This window comes from Emydura macquarii, unplaced genomic scaffold (assembly GCF_026122565.2).
Source record: "Emydura macquarii macquarii isolate MOO-44397 ecotype Brisbane River unplaced genomic scaffold, CSIRO-AGI_Emac_v2 contig_3113, whole genome shotgun sequence".
Lineage (NCBI taxonomy): Eukaryota > Metazoa > Chordata > Testudines > Chelidae > Emydura > Emydura macquarii.
Window position 1 is genome coordinate 959,642 of NW_027133250.1, and position 21,552 is coordinate 981,193.

The 21,552-nt window shown below is 42.2% G+C and overlaps 1 protein-coding gene and 1 long non-coding RNA gene across 5 annotated transcripts in view; one reads left to right on the forward strand and one right to left on the reverse strand.

Annotated features, from left to right (window-relative positions):
• Positions 1 to 17,589, reverse strand: part of HNRNPR (heterogeneous nuclear ribonucleoprotein R) — a 52,877-nt gene extending 35,288 nt beyond the window's left edge. Inside the window, exons 1-5 of one of the 4 annotated variants that reach the window (XM_067530797.1) lie at positions 17,373 to 17,498; positions 10,263 to 10,428; positions 7,811 to 7,929; positions 7,322 to 7,429; positions 5,977 to 6,090 (exon numbers count right to left, since the gene is read on the reverse strand). In XM_067530797.1, the coding sequence (XP_067386898.1) occupies positions 5,977 to 6,090; positions 7,322 to 7,429; positions 7,811 to 7,929; positions 10,263 to 10,419 (498 nt within the window). In that variant the 5' untranslated portion in view covers positions 10,420 to 10,428; positions 17,373 to 17,498. Of the gene's footprint in view, positions 1 to 5,976; positions 6,091 to 7,321; positions 7,430 to 7,810; positions 7,930 to 10,262; positions 10,432 to 17,275; positions 17,295 to 17,372 lie in introns of those variants that run through there. The other 3 variants (XM_067530798.1, XM_067530799.1, XM_067530800.1) reach the window with 3 other exon arrangements.
• Positions 17,590 to 17,810: 221 nt separating this feature from the next.
• Positions 17,811 to 21,263, forward strand: LOC137141737 (uncharacterized). The gene is made up of 3 exons (XR_010916719.1): positions 17,811 to 19,030; positions 19,945 to 20,162; positions 20,835 to 21,263. It is a non-coding gene; the product is annotated as an uncharacterized lncRNA (long non-coding RNA).
• The last annotated feature ends 289 nt before the right edge of the window (positions 21,264 to 21,552 follow it).

Genomic DNA, 21,552 nt, shown 5'->3' on the forward strand with positions numbered 1-21,552 from the left:
GACTAGAGGATCACAATAGGCCCTTCTGGCCTTGGAATGTAAGAGTTTATAGATTAACCTCTCCTCCAATTTGCAAGTAGTCTGCAACTATTTTCACATCTCTCGATCTACAGTTCTTTTTCAGAGAAAAACAGAGTCAAACACTCTGAAAGAGGTCTGGGTGCTCAGAAAACATACCTACACACAAGGTCCAAGCATAATTTTTTTCAGGCCCAGTACAAACTTGTAACAGGCCCCCTCCCACACACATACCCATGGGGGTTACAGCCTGTACCGGGCTTCCCAGGGCCTCCGGGACTCAGTAAAATGTACCCTTTCCCCCCCCCCCCCCCATGTGAGGGCCCCTGCCTACACATACATATTGATAGGTCTTTCCCACACACCTCTTAAGGGAAAGGGAAGTCCATTGTAAGAATTCTGAAACATGAATGTTTTTAGTGAAATGGCATGCTATCAAGTACACTAATTCTGACACTCAGGACCCACAATCAACACTTGAATTCGGGCTCCGACACAATTTAAGAGAATCATGCATTGAATGCCACAAACAGAACATGGGTTTTGCAACTCAGGAAGAAAACCTAATTAAATATGCCAAACACTCTTCACTCTGTTTATCTGAGATACTCAACAGGCAAAACTAACTAGTTTTCACAAGCATCTTTAAAAATCCAGACTTAAGTTATAAGAGTTGTTCTTATTTGGAAGAGATTTAGCAGTCACTTAACGACAGATTAGTATATTTAAGAACTCACAAGTTTCCACTAAAAACACTATTCTCAAACAGAGCTTTATGTTTGGCCTCTGCTTAAAGATGATTTTTTTTTTTTTTTTTTTTTTTTTTTTTAAAGAAGTCTGAGCAGAATCCCTTTGTTTTGGAGTTGAGAGCAGAAAAAGTATTTTCCTCATTGCAAAGCAATTGCCACCTTTTCCCATCAGGGATAATACAAACATCTGAGCTATGTAATGTCTAACTGAACTTGTAAACAAACCTGATGAGCAGTAAATGTTTTTCCAAGTTTAAAGAAGTTTGGCTTAAAATTCATGCAAGTTTGAAAGGGTAGGACTAAGCACACTCAGCAGAAAATTCCATTAAGCTGCTAGTTGAGCACTTACGTATGTAGTATACATTGTGTGCTGGTAGCTAACTATGCGATTAAACTCCATTTTCCTATTAGCTTCAGAAGCAGGGCAAGTTGATTAGTTCTGGAGAAAGTTTTGTCAATAGAACTTTCCAGCTTCGTAGATGCACAAAGTGTGGCACTAGCAGGACACAAAACTCTTATAACGTGTAGCTCAGCAGGATGCTGACAGATGTTATATCCTCCATCCAAACAGTGCAGAATGAGGTATTAACTGAGAACTTAGCGTAAAACTATTTTACACATCAGCCACAAATCGACATGTATCTGCTACAGAACTGGGAACTTTTCCTTTAGATATACCTAGGAAATTCAACTGGTGAAAAAAAACCTTATGCAAGAGATTCACATTATATACTAAATCAGGAAATGCAAGAGTTAAAGGTTGATGTACATCTTTTGTTGCTCCTCGTGCAAACGTCACAGTCTTTGCAATTACAGGCTTAGATGCCAAGCATCCACTGTTGTAGAAAACTTGTAATTGTTAGTTTTAAGTATGCATATTTTAGGATGCAGAAAAGCCAGTATCTAAAAGTGAAAACTTCTTAGCAAATTAGTTAATATTCTTGGTTTCAGTCTCCATTTCTTGCAATAATCACTTACTGCAGCCGTCTCACTGTCCAGGTTCTCATCAGTCTTCTGAAGTCAGAGTCCCTTCTGGCCAAACAAATATTGGTGTACAGAAATATTGGTGTACAGGAACTGCATTGAGGTGGTCAGTAGATCATTGGTAACTAAATTAAATAAAATTGGTGCTAGCACCTAGCCTTGCAGAAGTCCATTCTTCCAGAATCTCCAGGTGCAGATTCTGTTGCCCAGAGCCATGTAAAAAACCATCTCTCTCAGTGTCAGCTCAGCTACCATGAAAAGTCTATGAAGAACTCGACATCTTGGTACAGCAGACAAGTCAGCCAAATGGCATCATAGGCTAGAAGATCCATTTCCCAATAATAGAAGCAGATATACCACACTCCCCTACTGCAGGGAGTGTGGTTGTCAAGTATTCAGAATTTCATTCAGTGAGTTCACGTTATTGGCCTTGCATCTCTAGAAGCAATCAAGTTCAATATGCTCTTGCCAACCTACCCAATTCAAAAGGTGGAGCCTCTGACAAGCTGACACACCCACTGTTAGGCCTCACATATCACAAACAAAACTATAGGTGAATGAGAAAAGATGACAGAGAAAAGGGGATACAATCTGTCAGCCAGCCATTAACAAAAAGGGTATTTCTGGCCAATGAAGTAATGTGGTGGTCTAAAAACAAACCTAACAAGATCCCAAGACTAATCTGACTATAAGGCAAGAAAACTCCTTTTATGTAGGGCAGGGCTCAACAAACCCCAGGCGCCAGGTTGCCATGGCACCTAGGAATTTAATTCTGGCGCCTAATATTTCTCCCAGTGAAAGACAGGTGCCGGGGGGAGCGGCTACCATGCTCCAGCCAGGGCGCCACTGCGTCCATGTGGCAGGGCCGGGATGGGGGAGCGCTGCAGCTGCCAAACTCTGGCCAGGGTGCCCCGCTGCTGGACCCAGATTGTAGGAGAGGGGCGGGGGGAAGAGGCGGGGTCAGGAGGGGAGAGTGGCTGCCGCGCTCCAGCGAGGGCATCACTACGTCCATGTGGTGGAGCCGGGAGGGGAGATCGGCTGCTGCGCTCCAACCAGGGCGCCCCACCACTGGGCCCACATTGTCCGGCTCCTTAATTTTTGGGCTGGCTCCTAGCTACAAAGCAAATTTGTCAAACCCTGATGTAGGGCTTGTTATAAACTTTGCAAAGTCTTCAAAATAGTTTCTCTTGTGTATCAGCATTGTTTCCTTATCTTAATGGAGTCTCAGCAAGTTGGTTTTCATCCAGTCCCAATACACACAGAATTATCAGTAGAGGTCAACAGCAGTATAAAGACAGTGCTGGTTACACGAGTATGACAATGTCTCCTCAGTGGCTTCATAGACTAGGGTGACCAAGGCTTGGGGGACTAAAACTGAGTGCCTTCAGGTAGGAGTCATAATACAGCTTTTAACACTACTTTATATTATTCCTGAGGAATCAATGGATATTTGTCACTCATACCAGGACATGTAATCACAGCAGCAGCACCCCACAAAGAGCAGTTCACTCATCTCTGTGCTTACATTTCCCCTCCCATGCTTTGCCTTGCCTATTTAAACGAAGAGGATGGACAATGCCTAGCACAACAGGTCTCCAACCTCAGTACAAGTTTAAGCACCGCTATTATACCTATAAATAAGAGAGCACTGGAAACTGAGGAAAGATCTAGCATTAAAAACAACAATCCCTTGTCTCTCTCCATTTTCTGGGCAATTGACCATTATAAATATCACTATCTCTATATATGAATCATTTTGAGGCCTGATTAGATGGAATTCAAGACACAAGGTGTATCCTTTTGCATATGCATAAGATTGTGAGTTCAATCTTAACTTTAGCATTTCCTGACTTTTGAATGTTCCACAATGCCATTTTATGCATTTAATATACAAGCTAGCTATGTTAGCAGCTAAGTCAAACTCTACCTTGGGGGGAAGGCTGAAGAGTATCTCTGCATGTTTATATAAGATTAAACTAGTGCTCATTCAGTTGCCTGTTTTTTAACCCACCCAACAATAAAAGGTAGGTATGCAGGGGTTCCCATTCACTGTATTACTTGCAATTAGTCTTCTAGCCTAGGTAAAAAAAGAGGTCTGCAGAACCAGCAGTTGTATATGGCTAGTACGGAGGAGCTAAAAGGAGGAAGTGAGCAGCTAGAATGCCACTTCTAACACATTCATAGCTTCTCGATGTAAAGAATTAGTAACATACTCCGGATTTACATATCAACATATACAATTTCAGATTCAGGCTATGTACACACTGACTACGGCAAATTCACTGCCGTCAGATCAATTCTTCCAGATCAGCTGAGCAGTAGTGAAGGACACACTCAATTGATCAGGAAGTCGATCTAAAAAAAACCACCTCCCCAAAAAGCTAGTGCTCTGTTGACGGGAACACATTTCCCATCAGCACAGTACAGATGGCACACTAAAGGGAAGTTACAAAGTTGATGGGAATTACAGAAGCTACGCAGAGTAGCTTGCATAACTCCTGTCGACTACTGCCGAATTTTGCCGGCAGTGCAGACCTCAGGCTAGGTCTACACTGATGACGGCAAAGTCGCTGCCGTCAGATCGACCTATCTGGATCAACTGAGCGGTCAGTGAAGACCCGCGCAGTCGATCCAGAAGTCGATGCAGTAAAACCACCCCCTCAAGTGGCACAGTGCAGTGAAGACACCGCACAGATGGGAAGCACAGCAGTCGACTGGAGTTACGCAAACTACTCTGTGTAGCTTGCGTAACTCCCGTCGACTGCCACCGAATCACCTAGTAAGTGTAGACCAGGGCTCAGTGTCATAAAATGGCTACATACATCCTATTTTGGTAAATAGCTATAGGTGCACAGTTAAACTGTGGCAGTTTCAGCTGTACACCCACACTGTAAAGGATCTTTGATTTAGGCAAAAGATGTCAATCCAGATTAAAATTTGGCATATAAACTGTCATCCAGAGTGTGAACTGGATATAAAATTCAGTTCAATTATACATGTTTGAGAGGGGAAGGGGGGGAATCTGTTAACAGTATCATAAATGCACAGACAGGACAAAAACCAAAGCCACTAACTCTAAAATATCCAACTTCATTCAGTTTCCACTTGTTGAGCTATGACTTCAGGGTGAATCTAGGGGTCTTAAAAGCTGGGAACTTACACCAAACTGAGCCACACAATGAAAGATAGTTGAGTGATCCTTTCAGACAAATTTATAAAATTTCTTTTACTGTTTTGTCCTCTTGCTTTTTTTTATATATATATATATATATATATATATATATATATATATATATATATATATATATATTTGAGAGTAACTTATTTTCACTTGCAGCAAAATTTAAAATGTATTACAGAACAGCTGGATGTGGACTCAACTAATCAATGTTTGTTTATTTTTATACTTCAGTCATGTTAGTTAATATTAAAAGGAAATGACAACCACCTTACAACTAATGCTTTAGCTAGCTGGAAGACATAACAGACCAATGGGCTAACCACAGCAATTTACAGGAAGATTCCATGAAGGGGCTGTGGCAGCAGCTATTGATGCCAGTAGATTCAAGACTGTTTGATCACAATGAAAAAGAACTTCAATTAATGCAATTAAATTTGCTTTTTCAGTAACTGTTAATTGATTTCACTGACCAAGAGCTAAGGTTTTAAGTCCTTTGAGTCAAAGGTTTAGTCCTTTGAAAGTTTCCAAGATGCTTGTGCGATTGAAACAAAATGTATGAACTATCCACAAAATGTAAGCAACACATCCACAAATATTCATCTATTCAGTATACACTTCAGAGCGTCTGAACACTATACTTACATTTGCAAAGTTCTTCACCATTTTCTGCATATAGTCTCTAACAATGCCAATTAGTGTCCCTCAAGTTATAATCACATTGCAGAAGAAAAAGATCAAATGGTTTATTTCAGTCAGATCTGTTTGGTTGGACTTCTAAGCCCAGTTTGGTCATCTTATTCTGATTTTAGAAGCTTGTTCAGGAAATTTTACTCTCTATCCCATCTCTGCTTCTTCCACCATTTGTGATTATTTTTTGCAGAAGCAGAACAAAATTGAGGAAAGCCAATTTGGTATAGAAGTGTTCCCCATATCTATAAGGCTCTATGTTTTTACTTCTTGTATCATTTATTTCTAGTTATTATAACTTTCTGAATTTCTTAGTAAAAACATAAAAAAGGCCCGGAGTAATCTGCATGTACTAACCTCTGTTCCAATACCAGGCTGAATGCCTGAGTAGACAGTGTCTGGAGGAGGGCCCCCATATTTCCTCTGTCCAGTTGTCACATCCAAAGTGTAACCGGTCCTTTCTAGCAAAGCCTGAAAATTATTGTAAGAAGTTGTCACATTAGATAGTGTGTTTTAATGATATTTTTGGCATGAAGGTTAATTGGGATTGAATTTCCTAATTTGCATTTTGCCAGGGTTATAGACCAAGCTACCTACCAGTCTGTCAGAAAAATGTCAGTGGGTACAGAAGTGTTACATTGTATAGAGATTACAGCAAAAACTTGTTCAGTTTGTTTTCAGAAAAGGAAGACGAGAGACTTTGGTTTTAAGCAAACTAATATACTGACATAGGTGTCTAGAAGCAACATGCAATACATTTCCAGCATTCTATATGATATATTGAACACCACACTACACATCCCTCCCAAAAGTAGTTTGCCTCATAATTAGGGGTCTACCATATTTGCAGCCATGAAAGATGCATCATGGACCATGAAATCTGGTCTTTTGTGTACTTTTACCCTATATTATAGGGTCGTGTCTGAATGACTTTTTCTATCAAATTCTGCAGTAATATAGATGCATGTTTTTTTCCTAGTTTCCAGAAGTAGCACAGCTTGAGCAACAGTTAAGTGTAGGAGTCTACTTAAATCATGGAGAAATCACATTTTTCACATGTTTGTCATCAGGGCATAGAGAGCAAATTTTACAGATGTGTTTGTACAGTTGTGTATTCCATGCCACCCTTGCTTTCACCGCTGCCCTGAGAGTTGGGCAATCAGCCAGCAGCCACTGCTCTCCCACTGCCCAGCTCTGAAGCCAGCGCCATGGCCAGCAACAGCAAGGGTAGCATGGAATATACAAATGCATGAACACATCTGCGAAATTTTCTCTTTATGCCCTGATCAACCAATGAAAAATGTGTGATTTCTCTGTGATTTAAGTAGACTCCTACTCATAACTATTGTTCAAGGTGTGCTATGTTTTTTTCCAAGTTTCCAGAAGTATCTATATTACCACCGAATTTGATGAAAGAGAGTAGTGTAGGCATGTTATGTTCTATTCAGATAGGCTTCCATCTAGTCCTTCAAAGTTATATACTTACGATAATCAAAGTTTCACATCAAGTGTTTTATCCGAAAGACCTGCTAGGTAACAACTAGTGGAAACATGCCTCTTTAGTATTTGTCTTATGTGCATTTCCCAACAGCTTCAGCATAGAAAGCTTTCAAACAGTGTACTGAGGAGGATTTATGGGCATATTCAAATTTACCCCCATCTCTTTCTAGAGACAAATACACCTGCTCCTCTGTTACATTACCTTAATTTTTGCTTCATCTGGTCCCTTTGTTGACTCTTGTACTTTGCTTCCTTGTTTCTCTCTCTGCCTGTAGGTCTTCATAACTCCACATAAAAATGCACTTTTGTTCTGTAGACACAACGTATAAAGTAATTCAATTGGAGTGTATAAAAAGCCATCTAAAGCCATTGGATCTTACACGACATCACAAAAGCCAAAGTGTCAAGTCAAGGATTCCTTTGGCATTTTGGTTATTACTTTAAGAACATCCCAGCTCATGTAATTTCTCAGAATAAACTGATGATAGTTAAAGACAGTAAGGCTCAAGCTAGCACTAACAGTGCTTACTCCAGCGTTAGAGGCTTTTGCCTTGCACTCAAAATACCAATACCAAAGGTATATGCCAGACTTTCAATTTGGGTTTGAAACATTAGAATGTTTTATGGAAAGTCAGAAGTGTCAAAACACTATTATACTTATTTGCTCACACTTCTGGAGCTCTCACCTTACCTGTACATGCGACAGGTCACTTTCTTTAAACTGCTGTAATACAGAGAGGGCTCCTTCTTCATTAAATTCCCTAAGAGCATCAATTGCTCTCTCATCAAGATCGACATAAGCTACCAACCCTAAAAAGTTAAAGACAGAAAAGTTACAAATTTCTGTTTAATTATACAAAAGCAAGTTAGCTAACTAAGCTATTTGCTTTTAAATCAAGCAACAGTTATGCTGCATATTAGTAAACAGAATTATGATTAACTACATACTCCTACACAAGTATATGAAAGGACATGGTTACACAAATGAAAAAGTTAAATTAAAATGTATATACCTAGGCATTAAAGTAAACTAGTGCAAAATTAAACCAAGAGTGTAATAGTTTCAGAAGCTTTGGGAATCCAATCTGCTGCACAGTGCATTGCTACATACCAGGGTTTGAAATAATGAACTCTGGCTCATATTTCCAACAGATCTATGAACCCAAAGCTTTACATTTCCTTCCTTTGAATGAATCCATTCCAAAATACACTGACTGGGGAACACTGCCTACATCTTACTCACTTGCCTACACCTTACCCATAATGTGCACAGGGAGCCACATGACTGAGGACCTGGGCCACTTACAGCCACCTCCCCCCTCACCTGAAAAAGCATTAGAGACGGAACAATTTGTTCACTCTTCCCACTTACATCAAGAAGTGGAGATTACAGTGGATTTTCTGCTTGGGAAAGTACAAAAAACATTTTGCTCCACACACAGTTTTTAGCAGCCAGAATCCAGAAAGGTATTATTTCGAGCCCTGTTATGTATCCCAAATGCACTAACATTAGCTTTACAGGTACAGACCCAAAGACAGTGGACCAATTCTGAAGCGCATATAACTGAGATATTTAGAAGTTTTTCTCTCTCTTTGGACTATCAGTGGGCTTACAGAAGCTGTGGAGAGCTGCCAGTTACAGACATTAAAGATTACATTTTCTAAGAAACCTGCTGAGATTTAATACAGACTTCAGTGTGAATCCACATACAGAACTTCCCACAATACTGAACATTCTGGAATTTAAGTTACTGCAGACTTCTTAATCTCCACTGGAGTTCAGAAACACAATACCACAGAGCACCAAGATTGCATTTCAGAAATGATCCTGCATATTGGAAGGCACCTGTATCATTCATAAGTGAAAAGACTGAGCAGATTAAAAATCCCAAAGTTCATCCCCAAATTTGGCTGTGGCATCAAAAACAACTAACAGAGCTGATTTAATCCTGCACAGTGTAGAACATCTTCAGTTGGTATTAAGGAAATTTGAACAAATGTGTTTTCAAAAGTTACTCATGCAATGAAGTCATACTAGGTAGTCAATTTCTGGGTTAAAATACTCTTACTTGAGAACTCCTCACAACACAACGTAACTGCAACACCTTCTAGAGTCCCACAAGTCCCTTGCCCAGTCATTACACCTACCCTCAAGCCATGATGTGAATATCATCATAACCCACACTTAGAGAAATGGATCTCTAAGCAAATAAAAGCTGGCAGAAACTCACTGAAAGCTCACTGGACTGACTTCCAAAAGAAATCGTCCACACGAGCCAGAATATCAACATAATGAAGATGGATAAGATATTTTGAACTGCCTTTACTTGGTTGGTGCAATTTTTGGACTGTTTAAAAGGAGAAACTGGCATCTTGTCACTGAGGTATTCAAGGTAAGTGCATGAAGCAGTTCCATTCTCTAAATAAGTTCGAAGAACACAACACTCTAAAGAGAAAGAGGAAGTTTCCATTTATAAGATAAAAATAATGGGGGGAAATTACAAAAAAACCTCTTCCTGTGAAGGAACCCTCTCTCTCTAGGATTTGCAGAGACCACTTGCTTCCAGCAAGATATTATTCAATTTGCTGAATAGCTTAGTCCTGGATTTTGTTAAAATGCAGTTAGAGTGAACACTTCAGTGTAATGACTGACATGGATTCAACTGTTCAGTTGGAACTAGACAAAACAAAGTTCACAGGCAGACTGGAGTTCAAATGTAGTCTCAGGCAAGACAAGCTAGTTGCTTTCCCCACTAAGCCACCTACTCAGCCCTTAAATGTTCTAAGAGTCACTGTGAGGAGTTGACAGTAGAAAAGTAAAAGCAAAGTGATGACTGATTTGAATTAAGAAAAATGTGCAGTTTAGTATGCTGGAACATACATCTTTACTTGTGAAAGTCTAAGACAAACTGATGCACTATGTCCTGAAGCAACTAGGATGTCATTCAACACTAAGGATGATTCAAATAATTAAAGAGAGTCAGTGTCAAACCCAATTTGCCTTCAAGGAAGTGAAAGTAGCAATACATTCAGAGCTACACAGATCAAACACAGCGAGAATTTTTATACCTTAATCTATAAAATTTGAAAATGGTATGCCCTCACTTTCATAACCAATCAGAAACAAGAAATGCATATTATACCTGTCTGAAATATTTCATCAAGTCTCTCTGCCACCTTCTGTGGGAGGCCTGCCTCTATCAGTGTCTTGTAGTGTTCTGTGTGAGTTACACTGGAAGTATCCATTGGTTCTTCCTCTTCTTTTAACTGTACCGCATTACCATTCACCTGATTAGCCATTTTATTATGCTGCTGGAAAAAATTCAGGAGCTATATTACATTAAGCCAGAAATAACTAGTTTGTAGGACAATGCACAATTTATCTAAACTAATTGGTATACATGCTGCAAATGACCTGTATCAAAATCGTATTTAATGCTTTTGGGATGCAGCTGACCTACAGTTTCGAGAAGTACAGTCCTGTAATATTGTGGAACATGTACATGGAAGAATTTACATTTTTAAGTACTTCATGTACATCAGGTCTAAACTTTACTTTGTCAGTAAAGTATCTGGTTACCATAGCAGCTGGAGGGTACTGGTGTATTACATAACACCCTTCAATTAATGAACAAACAGCCACATCAGAACTAGTGCTATTTTCATTTCCCATTCCTCTAATCTTAAAATGATTGTCTTTTATGTCAATACGTGTTTGCCAACTTTCACACAGTTTCCTGGCTTGCTGTCATGACTTCCTTCAAACCCAACTTAACGTTAAATGAGAGGCCATATTCTTTTGCTCAGCATGCTTCAGAACTCAACAAGGAAAGTGTCATACTAAGACATTACAATTTCAATCCATCATGGTACAAATCTGATAGTGAGAAACACTTCAGGTAGAAAGTTTTAGATTCTGGAATTGTAGCATAACAAGATATTCTAAATTTTACTAGTTTCAAATGAAGCCATGACTGCAGCATCTTGAATTTCTCGTATCAGTAAAAGACTTGATGCAACAATGAATACAGAGGTTGCAAGAATGTGCATCCAAAAGAGGCACAGCTACTGTCTTAAACAACTCCAATGGGCTTTGCCTAATTCACTGTAAAATTTTATTCAATTTCTATATTCGCCAGTCAACAGATGTTTTCACCTCAGCTTTCATGGCTGAGGGTACAACCAACTACCCAATGGAGAGATATATTAGGATGGTCAACTGTATAAGATCAGTAGAGATTTAAAGGGTGCTGGGCCTTATAAGACATGGAAGAAGAGTTGATGATGCATATATCAGCAATGGAATGGTAACTATGTAGACATATGCAACATGACAGAAGTAATGCAATATGTACAGGAATACATGACATGAAGATGGTTCAAGAATAAACCTTTTCTAATGTTGAAACCTCAGGCTATCTAGTCATCTATCACAGAACAAATCTCCTAAATAACTACACCCAGCACACCCAAACCTTCTAACTTAAAGCCTATGGACTGCTCTGAAAAGCCACCAGGACAGATTTGCTGGCTTGAGCCAAGTCATTCTTATCAGAAAGACAAGAAATTCTGCAATGGATTGAGAGAATTGTGGTGACTGGGAGGGGACAGGACTAAAGTGACACACTCCCTTATGCAAGCTGTATAAAAAAGCTAAGACTTTTGCAGCTGCATGGTATACATGTATACACCTTGAGACTATATACTCTGCTTCTTGATCAAGCCTCATATTACTTTCTAACAAATTCAAATATGTTATAATGTATGGTTTCTATTTAAAGTGACATTATTATACAAAACATGCATGTTAATAGAACCATGCTTATGCACAACTACACCAAATGTTAACCAATATATTAAATCCCAAAAGATTAATGCAATATTAAGTTTGTGCAGTTAATTACACAGGAGTCAGTAAATGCAAAATTAAGACTAAACATTTGCTAGTGTCTTTTAAAACCATCCCTCCCCCCAACCAACTTGTAAGTTTTAAAAAAATAGTTTAATGTACTATATCTGCCCTTGAGTCTTTTTCTCCCTCTCCCGCCTTGCCAGTTTTTGTAGCCTGACAATCATTTTTCTTTAATTTAATGTCTCTCTCATATAGGACTTTGCACAAGAAAACTGGATACACAGGGAAAAGTGTGAAACTGATTACACAACGTAAACAAGTGAAATAGTCTCAATTACAGTACAGTAACTATTACTTGTAACACTAAAAATGTTCACAAGTGTATATTTTAAGCTGATATCTCTTTGAGAGGCTTTTCGTAAAACTTGATTAACACTTCATATGTCATTTTGACACAGTATTTGCGTCTCTCCTGATGGAAGATGTTAAGCTTGCCTAAAACTTGTGCTGAGAATTATTGGCTGTACACTTCTAGGAGCAAACAATGCATTTGCAGTTCCACAGCTAAAGCTTCTCATAATCTATGAAGTACTGCTTTGGTAACCTAATGGCATGAAATATTTAGCATCACTATAGGCTTGGTATTTATAGAATATAATAAAATCCAATAAATTTTTGTTACAGTGTAACTCCAAATGCACTTATATTATGAATTTTAAGCCTGTTTTGCTTCACTTCATGTAAATCAAGTTTATTCTTCATGCTATGTTACCGTTTATGTTTGCAAAAAAACTTGAGAATTAGTATGAGTTTACATAATTTAAGACTATTGTAATGCATGTGCACAAGCCAGCCTAGTTAATATTCACTCTTAACTATGCATTTCCTGTCATGTATCTAACTGCAAACTATTCTTCAAGTGTGGTTCTACTCTGAAACAGTATGAAAATATTGTGGTACAAGTAATTTTTTTTCTCAGTGATTTCCAGATCACGCATGCCATTCCAATTACAAGCAGAGATTTTTTTCATCTTCTAGTTTTACAAACTCAGACCAGAATCTGAGTGTTAAATGATGATTTTTCCTTCATGCTTCATTAACACAAGCCAAATCACATCCTCTGCAACACCCATATTATCCCATTGTCTTCACTGGGGCTGCACAGGTATAACTGGAATTCAAGAGTTATACTAATGCACAAAGAGGAAGATAATCCAGCTCTCTTCCTCTTAGCTGTGTCAGCTATGCAAGGATAACAAAAGGAAACACCAGTAAAAATTTCTGTGTCACCAAAGAAAGTGAATTGAATATACTGAAAGATCAGTTGATTAAGGTAACATTTCATTATCAGACTAAAAAGAACTTTGAAGTGAAGCAAGAATAAAAGAAAAAAGAAAAGGAGGATAGATATTTGAGTTTGCACATGGATCATGCCCATATCATAGCTCAACTGCTGACCAGCTATATGTGAAAGCACAAGTGTACTGATAAAACTGATTAGGTGCTCATGCAGAAAGTGCACACAAGACTCTCTGCGTTCAACTAAGTAACCCAAGCTTCTGAGGGAGATTTTTTTAACCTAGATGTATGCAAGATTATAGGTGCACTTCCAGAAGGATCATTTACTTTGGTATGTGTGAGATACGTATATAGAAACTGAAAAGATGGGTGGACTTCAGGAGGTGCACACATATAAAGATGCACCTGCTGAGCAACAGTATGTAAAATCTGAGAGCAGCTGTAGATTGTCAGAGTGGATGTTTTGTGTAAAATCTACATTGGTCACCAGGCCATTACCTAACTGTACCATTTTGAAGTTGCAGAATGGTATTTTACACAAGACTCCATACGGGCACTGCCAACTATGCAACTGAAGACAGGATTGTTTTGTTTTTGTTGAATTACCTGCCCACCTATATCTCAAAGTCTTACTAAAATAATTAGTCTCCCTTAAGGTCTAGCCACATGCAAAGTTGAAACTCCCCATGTTTTTTTAATTACCTCAGAAAGATTGGGGGGGTGGGGGGGGGGGGCGGTTATGCTCAAGTAGTTCAGGTGGTCAAACCTACACTTTTCCACCAAAAAAGCTCTCCATTAGTACAAGTCCATCTATGAGAAAATACAGCAGCTAAGAACAGGGACTGATCCGGGACTGCTTATTGAGCCTGCTACAACAGGTGTGCTACCATGGAGCAGCAAAACCTCACCTATCAACTTTAAAGTGTAGCAGGCATAACTAAAAACCTTATGGCTATTTTTGCACTGAGCCTGCACCAAAGCCATTTCTAAGTAACTTATTTTAACCCCTCACTCCCGCCATCAGCTCCTACTAGACAGATTATTTCTCACTGGAGGTCTAAAGGCATTACATTTAGCATTTTGAAGTTCTGCCATTTGGTTTACCAATATATTAAAAAAAATTGCTGTGGTTTGTTTTTTTTAAACTGAAAGCTTATGTCCTACCCCAGTAGCTTTACTGAAACATAGAAGAACAGAATTGTCCCCCACTCCGCAAAAGAAGCTACCTTCAGTCTAAGATCATGAACAGTTTCAACCCAAAAGAAGAATTTTAGAAAGTTATAAGGGAGGGAAGGCAAGGGTTTATAACGAAAATTGAACTATAACTTGAACTACTGAAGAACCTCACTAGCTCACACTTGTGACTGGCGATCCAGAAGAAAGTTCTTTGTGCAGAACTTGCAAAACTAGCTATAATGGTTTACCTTAAGCCAGTAGTTTTCAACCTATGGTCCACAGACCCATGGGGGTCCACAGACTATGTCTCAGATTTCAAAGGGTCTGCACCTCCACTGAAAATGTAGGGCTCCACAAATGAAAAAAAGATTGAAAACCACTGAGTTCAACTACACTTGTGATATAAATGAGTGGTTATTTATGACAGTCTAAATTATATAAGATTTACATTAATGTTTTGTAGTATAAGTAGTGAACAAGCTACAGGACTAAGTTTTTGCTATGAAGTTACAGCCTTTATGCAAATTAAGAGCTTTGCAGAGTACCAAGGCCCTAAGGTCTACCTTCTAGTACAATAAATACAACTGTTACAATGAGTATTTAACACATCCACGCCTCCAGAGCTGTGATTCTCAACCTTTCCCATACAATGACCCCATGACAGGGTAAAGCATAGGGACACCTCACCCACATTTAGAGGAATATGGTTACAACCCCAGGTTAAAAGGCTATACTCAAGAGTATCTATATAGATATGTAGTGCCCCCAACTTCATGGTATGAATGCCTAAGGCAATAACTTCACTTCCGAGTTAACTCACATTACCTTATCATCTACATTTGAGTCAACTCCTCACCAGTTAGCCTACCTAAAGTGAGCTGCTGCCCTAAGAAACACTCCAGCTGCACAGAATGATACTGAGGGCTTGCCTGCACTTAAAAAACTGCAAATGCACTGTTGGAATGCTTCAGTTAAGACACTACCTATGCTGATGAGAGGGTTTCTATTGGTGACACACCACTGTCTAGACTGGGGGTTAGGTCAGTTTAACGGCATCACTCAGGGGTGTGGATTTCTTCAAACCCCAGAGACACGTAGTTATATCAACCTAATTTCCTAGTATATACCAGGCTTCAGTAATTGTACTAGCAGCTGACAAATTGTGCTAACTCTCCACCCCATCCCCCAAACAGACCAACTCAAATTATAACACAACCACACTCAAGTTAAGGATTTGGGTGTGGGTGGGACTCAAGTTGAGGACAATAATTGAATTACTACTCAACTCTGCAGGGAGGACATGAATTAGTCAACTGAAGTGTCCTTCTGGAGGATAATCTATAAAACAGAGATAATAATATTTACCTATCACACAGTAATACTGCCGGAATAAACCCACTGATGTTTTTAGTGTACACAAATATTATTGTGATTCAAGTCATAACCACCTAGACAGACACCTGAGGAGTAGGGATGTTAAATACTCATAGGAAATGCAGCTTTTAGAATAAAAAAATTATGAAGTAGAATTTTGCTATTCTGCAAACCCTATAATTTACACAGAAAAGCTAGTCACTTCACAATAAAGATTTTTTAAAAGCACTATTGTTAGGAATTACTAATGCTTTTTTATTCCTTGAAAATACACTGTGTATGACACTAATAATTGTTCCATAGTACATCATAAATAGGAGTCCAAAATGTTTAAGTGGACATCACAATGCTTTTCACAGCACAAAAGTATCTAAGCTGCTGGAATCTTCTTGCTCAGTACTGGGAGAGAAAACAAAAAGATACAAAGAAAAATCTAAGCAACTTCCTCTACATAAGCCTACAGTGAACCTATTTACAGGTCAAGTAGACTAACTGGCTACATTCACAGAGTAACGGATATCAAGGCCACTACAATACAGTAACTAGATTCACTCTAAAAACCTGTGTTTTTAATCAGAATGTTAAAGTACATAAGTTTGGTAAAGTTTATGAAAGAAAACGCAACTTCATAGCAACCAGGTCCCAGAGAATTTCACCTTTCTAACACTAAGCAAGATTTACTATCCGGAACAAAGTAGAGAAGTGATAACTTGAACTATTTTAAATAGGTCTCTGCAAACTTCAGCTTACTAAAATCCCCACTATGAAAATACATGCTAGGGAGATGGTTTTAGGGATAACAGATGTGCAATCAATCATGGCAATAGGAACAGATCTGCATTTACTCAAAACATTCCGTAGCCAATCCACGCACACGTGGTAGTGAAGGTACGGTCTCACGTGGCCAGCAGCCATGGGGTTTTGCCTCCAGGCAGCTTCCCTGAGCTGCTCTGCACTGGAGAAAGGGAGCGAGCGAGCTGCGTTTCACCCGCAGCGGGTGCAGTGCAAGGCGGACACCCTTATGCCTCACACGGAGCAGGGCAGGAGCCAGCGCTGCCTTGTCCCCCAGTGCCCGCGCCAGCCACATGCAGGAGCCAATCCACGTGGTGGCGGAGCGCCCCGCCAGCCGGCCCGGGCCAGACGCAGAGCCGACCTCCCTCCCCGGCCCAGCCACGTTGGACCCGCTCGCCCGCCAACCCCCCGAAACCAGGCAGCGGATGCATCGGGGGCCGCGCCGAGAGCGCCGCGCAGCGACACGCCAGCCCAAGCCCCAGCCCCATGCGGTGCCGGCAGCCCCACTCCCGACCCTAACTCGACCGCCCCACGAGTCACGCCCGGCAGCCCCAGCCCGGCGGCGCCCCTGCGTGCGCGGCCTAACCCCCGCCTTCCACAAGGCCCCGGCCTCCACCGCTCTGGGCCCGCCTCCTCCCTCTAGCGCCAGGCCTGGCTACCCACCTCGGCGCGGGCCCGGCTGCAGACTCCGGTCCCAGCACCGGCCACCGCCGCGGCCCGCCTCTCCTCCCTCCCCCCGTGGCGGTCCCGCGGCACTCACCGGAGCGCGGCCTGCGCGGCGCGGCTGGGGCCCGAGTGAGCAGCGACTGCAAATGGCGCGCGCACACCTCCTCTCTCCTCATGGACGACGGCGCGCGCGACCCCGGCAACACGCGGGGTTTCCCGGAACTGCTTCCAGGGACCCCTGAATTAACCAATCAACGTTCGGGGCATCAGACGGGCACCCTGCGTCACCTATTAGAGATGGGAGGCGGGACATCGTTATTCTCTCTGGCCAATTAAAACAGACTGGGCCGCCAACCGCACAACGACAAAGGCCGGCGCGCCGGCCGGGGTAGATGGGATTTAAAGAGATAGCGAGCCGTCACGTCAGTCCGCCTGCCGCGCAGAACAAAGAAAGGGAGGGAAAGCGGCGGCGGGCTGAGGAAGGGCCGCCTCCTCCCTCCCCCAGTGCCGCCTGCTGGCGGGGCGGGGCTCGGCTCGGCTCGGCGGAGGGAGGCCCAGGCTCAGGCCCGTTGCCCGCGTTCCCATCGCGTTGTCCGGGGGCGGGCGGTAAAGCGTTTCGACAAGTGCCCACGGAAACGCGTCGCTGTCACGCGGCCGACACGGGCGTTGGCCCCGAGCCGCGCCGAACCGCCTGTGTTTGAATGGCCTCGCTCCGGTCGGTCACGTCTCGCTGTCAGGCGCGGCGCGCTGCGTCCTGTAGGGGCGCTGGGGGGGTCCGTTTCCTCGTGGGCTCCGTGCGCGCTGCCAGCTGCCAAGGGCAGGGCGTTTCGTCACGAGGGAGTGTGTGGCTGTGCTCGGTGCTGTACGGTCCCTACCCCGAGGCCTGGCCTACGCTAGAGCATTGGTTGACCGCTGATAAAACAGCTGACTTAGGCGGGGCAATCAGCCCTGCTGACAAAACTGCCGGGGTCGGTTGGTTTGGTTTTTCTGACAACATAAAACCGCCTCGACTGGGGCTTTTGTGCACAGTGGGGGCCCTGCTGTCCATGTAGACACCATGCTCCTTCACGCCAGCTGCCAGCCTGTCATTCTTGTCAATTTCACAGCTACCCCGAGCTAGTATAGAAATTGACTTCTGCAACCTCTGTCTGTAAAATGGTTGCTTCCTTTCTAGGGAGAGTTCGAGGCCTTAAAGAATTGTTTTGAAGTGCACAGAATTATTGTAAGTTCTCAAATTCTCTTCTGTGAGGCTAGGAAGCATGCTCACTGCATATGAAACATTCAGAGAACTTAGAAGTAAGCCTCTAATAAGCTCTGCTGGTATGTATAATATTGATTTTCTGTGCTTATAGTTTGGCCAAATCTAGATTTTATTTTTCATGATGTAAAAGTCACCTCTCTGATCCCTGCCAAATTTCAAATTCTTTCACCAAACCACTGAAAAGAATGGTTACTTCTCCTACAATAACTGTGCTTCTTAGAGGTGTTGTCCATATGAATTCCACTTCTGGTGCTCACACACAGCACATGTGAGATCACATTCTTTAGGCCAGCTGTGTCTATTGGTGCCATACCTGCCCCTGGATGCCCTCACACCTCCACCCAAGGGTATAAAGGGCAGAGTGTACCCGACCTTTCCTCATTTCTTACCAGTACAGAATCTGGGTGTCAGGCTCTGCAGTAGCATGGAAGGAGGATGAGCCCTGGAACACAAGTGGACAGCACATCTCAAAGAATCACAGTTACTGTAGGGTAAGTAACAGTTCTTTTTTCTTGGAGCGATAGTCCACCTGGATTCCACTTCTGATGACTCACAAGCAGTGACCTCATAGATAGGAAGTGGGTACCCTGAGTATATTTAAATAATGATTGTAGGACAGCTCTAGCAAAGGGCATCAGATCTTGAAGCATCAATTAGGGAATAGTGGTGTGTGAAAGTGTGGACTGATCCCTTTGTAGCCACCCAGCAAATTTCAGAATGAGGTATATGTCACAGCTTGCCCCATCCCACTATCTGGATGGACATCAGTCTGTTGTGACTGGATCTTACCACTGAATCCCAGCTACTTCTAAGCTCCCAGGGTCTGGGTAGTGACTGATCACTACTCCTAGCTCTGGGTCCCACAAATACTTTCTCAGGTGCAGATCTTGTGTCCAACACCCTTCTTGGGCAGTGGGAGCCTGCAGTCTGCCACCTGAACTCTAGAACTGTGCCTCAGCCCTCCTAATTCCCTCTGTTTCTTAGACCCAGTTCCACCACACAGTCCACCTGGCTGTGAGAGCTCTGGATTCCTAGTTACACAATGCAGAGACAACATGGCAGGATAGCAATGAACACAGACTTGGCAAAGGAATTTCTTAACCACAGATACTTTTAGACAGCACTGGAGTTACAGATCTATGAAAAACAAAGGATACTGAATGCATTCCCCCAGTCTGGTCTCACCCAGTCAGCAAGTCCTGGGTTTGGGCTAAGTCCTTCTGGCAGTGGAAAGGCCTTCATTGCTTAAAGAAGTGCCCTTTTTAAAAACAGTCTATTTTTGCTATTTGCCCATGGTTTGCAAGGTTGGAGGGGATGGGGGTAGCTCCAGCCACCCTTGTCAGCTTCTGTGTAGAGAGACATTCAAAGTCAATGGCACTGCTGATAGAAAACACTGTTCCATTAGGGAAGACTTGTTCAGCGTTGAAGAGTACGAGACCCTAGCAGCCCTGCCCCTCCGGCTCTGCAGAGCATGCTCCAATTGGAAAACAGGTTGAGAAGGGAGCTACCCAACTGAGAAGGAGGACAGACCTACCATGAAGACTCCTGACAAGGGCATCAGAGAAGCCTCGTTGAGGGATTAAGACTATATGCTGAGCCCAGTTGGGGCTGATGGGTTGACTGGTTTGTTATCTTTTCTCCTTTTTTCACCTTATCTGGGACACAAAGTGGGGAAAGACAAGCAGTGATAGGAAGTGATTGAGGAAGGGTAGCTCAGGGGGCACTTCTGGGGGCCAGATGTTGATCCTCCTAGGGCCATGGGTTGGAGTCCAGGGGAGTGGGTGGGCCTGGGCTCCCCTACCACTGCCCTCACAACTGGAGGGACTCAAACCACCTGTCCACCTCACCACACTTCCGATTAAAGGAGGACCAGAACTATAAGACCAACCCACTGGAAGGGAGTTACTAGGTGCACTAACCATTAGGCCACCTAACTCACTCTGCAAGATGAAGGCCTTGACAATACATCTGTGGTTGCTTGTAAATTGCCTGCTAAGCAGGTCCACTAGGACATTCTGTAAGCCTGGTAGGTAACTCACCTAACCTCCTGTTCACTACCAGCATATTTGAATTCCTGATATAGAGCTTAATTGCCTCTGACAACCACCCAGGGATATGTCCACAATAGCCTCTAGAGATCAATTTCCAAGCAGCTGCCTGAATTAATTCACAGAAAAGCTGGTAGGAGTCATTTATGTTGCCTGGAAAGATCAAGTCTAATTCAGCCAGTTTGCTGACAGATGTCTCTAATTCTGCTTGAAAGACCTCCCACCAACCTTTCCAAAACTTCCACAGGGACTTCTGAAAGTTGTGGATATCCACACGCCCATGATGTTCAAAGGTGGTTAATGCTGAGTTTTTGGGAAAGTTTCAAGCACCTTCCACTCTGCCCCCTGGTGGCAGTTACCCAGAAGATGAAAATGCAATATTGGGTGGAGAGCCTGTTGTCCATCTGCTGTGAAAGCCTGGCATTTGCTTTTGGTCATAAAGGAGTTGTAGATCAGCAACTGTTGCCCGTTCCATTAGACTTTCTCCATCTGAGCTGTTGTCACATGTCCCCAATTGACATGGGAAGATGGAAGGACCTGGAAAGCTAGACACAGTGGGAGCTGGCCAGTTAACTGATGGAGGCTTGTAGAGATTTATCAGAGTAAGATCATTCACTTTTATTGCCTGCCATCCTATGATGTCATTTGGACCAGATGTTGACATCGAGGCAGCAGACAGCTCTTCTCTAACATAAGATGCCACCCCATACTGTTTGTGACAGCAGAGCATGGAACAGGAAGTTGTATATTGGTGGTGGACTGCATCTCCTAAAGCAAGATTACATGTGCTTCAAGGTTTGTAATTAGATGGAGGATCACTTTTTGATGCCAATATTCCCTCAATATTGAAATACTGCATCTTTAGAACCGATTCCAATGTCTGGGTTTGCAATGTTGTCCCTAAAAGGGGCCCCATTAGAGGACAGCTGTTTGGGGCTTATTGTTGCTTAGAATGTCAGCCTGTA